The 2,182-nt window shown below is 34.1% G+C and overlaps 1 protein-coding gene across 1 annotated transcript in view; it reads right to left on the reverse strand.

The window, feature by feature from the left end:
- The window catches only part of LOC107614895 (TMV resistance protein N-like), a 3,677-nt gene extending 2,084 nt beyond the window's left edge, over positions 1-1,593 (reverse strand). Inside the window, exons 1-2 of the mRNA XM_021111727.1 lie at positions 664-1,593; positions 256-567 (exon numbers count right to left, since the gene is read on the reverse strand). Of these exons, the coding sequence (XP_020967386.1) occupies positions 256-567; positions 664-1,593 (1,242 nt within the window). The remainder of the gene's footprint in view (positions 1-255; positions 568-663) is intronic.

A 2,182-nucleotide genomic window follows, 5' to 3' on the forward strand; every position in this document is an offset into this window, starting at 1 on the left:
ACCAAATTAACTGGTTCAATCAGTAATCCACTAATTGAACCAATAAATTAGTAAACTAATAATTTGATTGATTTAATCATCAGTTTAATTTTAACAACTATGATATCTATTTAACAAAAAGATTGTTTTTTGAAAAAAAAAATTCTACCAAATAAAACCAAAACAAACACACGCTATCCTCTTCAGTCTTTAAGCACCTAGGCCCTTAGAATTTACCAAAAAAAAGAAACCATTTATATGAAGAATATGACTAACCTGTGGCCCATCCCAAAGCTTTTCAACATTACTGTATGGCATGGAGAGTTCAACAAGCTTGCTAGGCCAAGAAGTAGTCGATAGAGATTTTAATGGACATCCATCCCATTGAATGTATCTCAAGTTATTAGGCAACTCCAGAGCTGTTGGAAGACTCAATGTATAATCAACTCTCTTTCTCCCATAATCAATGCTGCTGCTAGCAAAAGCAAGTAACCTTAGCTTTGGCATCTTTCTAAATGCGTTGGAGCTTATACAAATTTCTGTATGCTGAGTCATATCCAAGTATATGGTTTCAATCGTAGCGGATCCCTGAAAAATATACACAATAATGTAAGCATGCTAAATTTTCTATACGAAAACATGTACTGTTTTAACTTAGAAAACGTTGGAGTTTCATTCTCTTACTTTATCATTCTCTAATATATCGCAAACTTCGTCCGGGTGCCACACTCTACTCCGCTTTCCAGGGTTCTTGAGAGATTCTTCACATACAATTTTGTGACCCATTTCCTGTATCAGGTCGTGCATTTGTATGCTTTGATTCGTAGCTATTGATATAAGAGCCTTGTCTAAGAGGTTTCTTATTCCAATATCTGCGAAGAAGCCACACTCATTTAATATTCTTATTACTTTTTCTTTCTCTTCTCCTTTAAAGAAGCATGCAATATCCAGAAATATATCCTTTTCTGTATCATCTAGTTCATTGAAACTCAACCTCAACACCTTTTGAATATCTGCATTAGGAATCCTTTTTAGTTTTGTCAATGCATTGTCCCATTCCTTTTCAGTTCTGGAATGAAGAAAAGATCCCAAAACTTTCAAAGCTAAAGGATTTCCTCTGGCATAAGCAAGTGCCCTTTTTGATAGCTCCCAGTATTCATTTTCAGGAGGATGGGTTCTGTTGAAGGCATTCAAGCTAAAGAGTTTGAGAGAGTTCTCCTCATTCATTTCTGTGACTTCATGGATATGATCAACCGATCTACTCAGAAGAACATGCTTATCTCTGGTGGTAACAATAACTTTGCTACCAACTCCAAGATAATCTTGTCCCACTCCAAGCAAATTTTCTAAAAGCTCAGAAGTATTCACATCATCTAGCACTATGAAAACTTTCTTACGCCTCAATCTGCGGAGTATAGCAGAAGACACAATCTTTGGAGTGGTAATATGAACATGTTCCTGCAGCAACTCAGAAAGAAGTCTATTGAATATGTAGCTGAGGCCATGCCTTGAAGATTCTTCTCTTACATTGGCCAAGAAACAACTACCTTGGTACTTGGGAGAGAACTCTTGAAAAATGGCAGCCGCAATAGTTGTTTTTCCTATGCCGCCCATGCCCCAGATTCCAATGGTTTTAATACCCCTTGAGTGAGTCAGTACAGATTCAATGCATGCATAGTTTTGATCATATATGAAAGGGCTTCTGAATTCACTTGTATATTTGTGGTCCAATTTATGGACAATCATTTGGATTATGTCTTCAATAAGATCAGATTCAGTCCTAACATGTGTAAATGTAACCCAAAATTATTAAATGAAGACGAACAGAACTTTTATGAAAATTTAGTCATAATCAAAAGAAAAGCGAGTAATTTTACATTATGGGATGAAATCTCACACCATTAAAAATATTAGTGATGACTAATTGATGGCTACAAATCACAAAATTTGTTGGCCTCTAGCACTCCTCTTAAATAAATACAAATCCAAGACAGGGAGACAATAAAAAAAAGAAGTCATTTACCTAAAAATACTTAAAACATCTTTTTTTAAAGATATTTTTTAATCATTAAAATTTAACACATATAATCAATTAAACCATAGTATTTTTGTTAAAATCAGGCCGGACAAATCGATTTAACTAAAAAAATTAATAAACCAAATTTTGAACTAGTCTAAATTAATATTTTTTATAAAAAATGAC

This window comes from Arachis ipaensis, chromosome B09, assembly GCF_000816755.2.
Source record: "Arachis ipaensis cultivar K30076 chromosome B09, Araip1.1, whole genome shotgun sequence".
NCBI classification, from domain to species: Eukaryota; Viridiplantae; Streptophyta; class Magnoliopsida; order Fabales; family Fabaceae; genus Arachis; species Arachis ipaensis.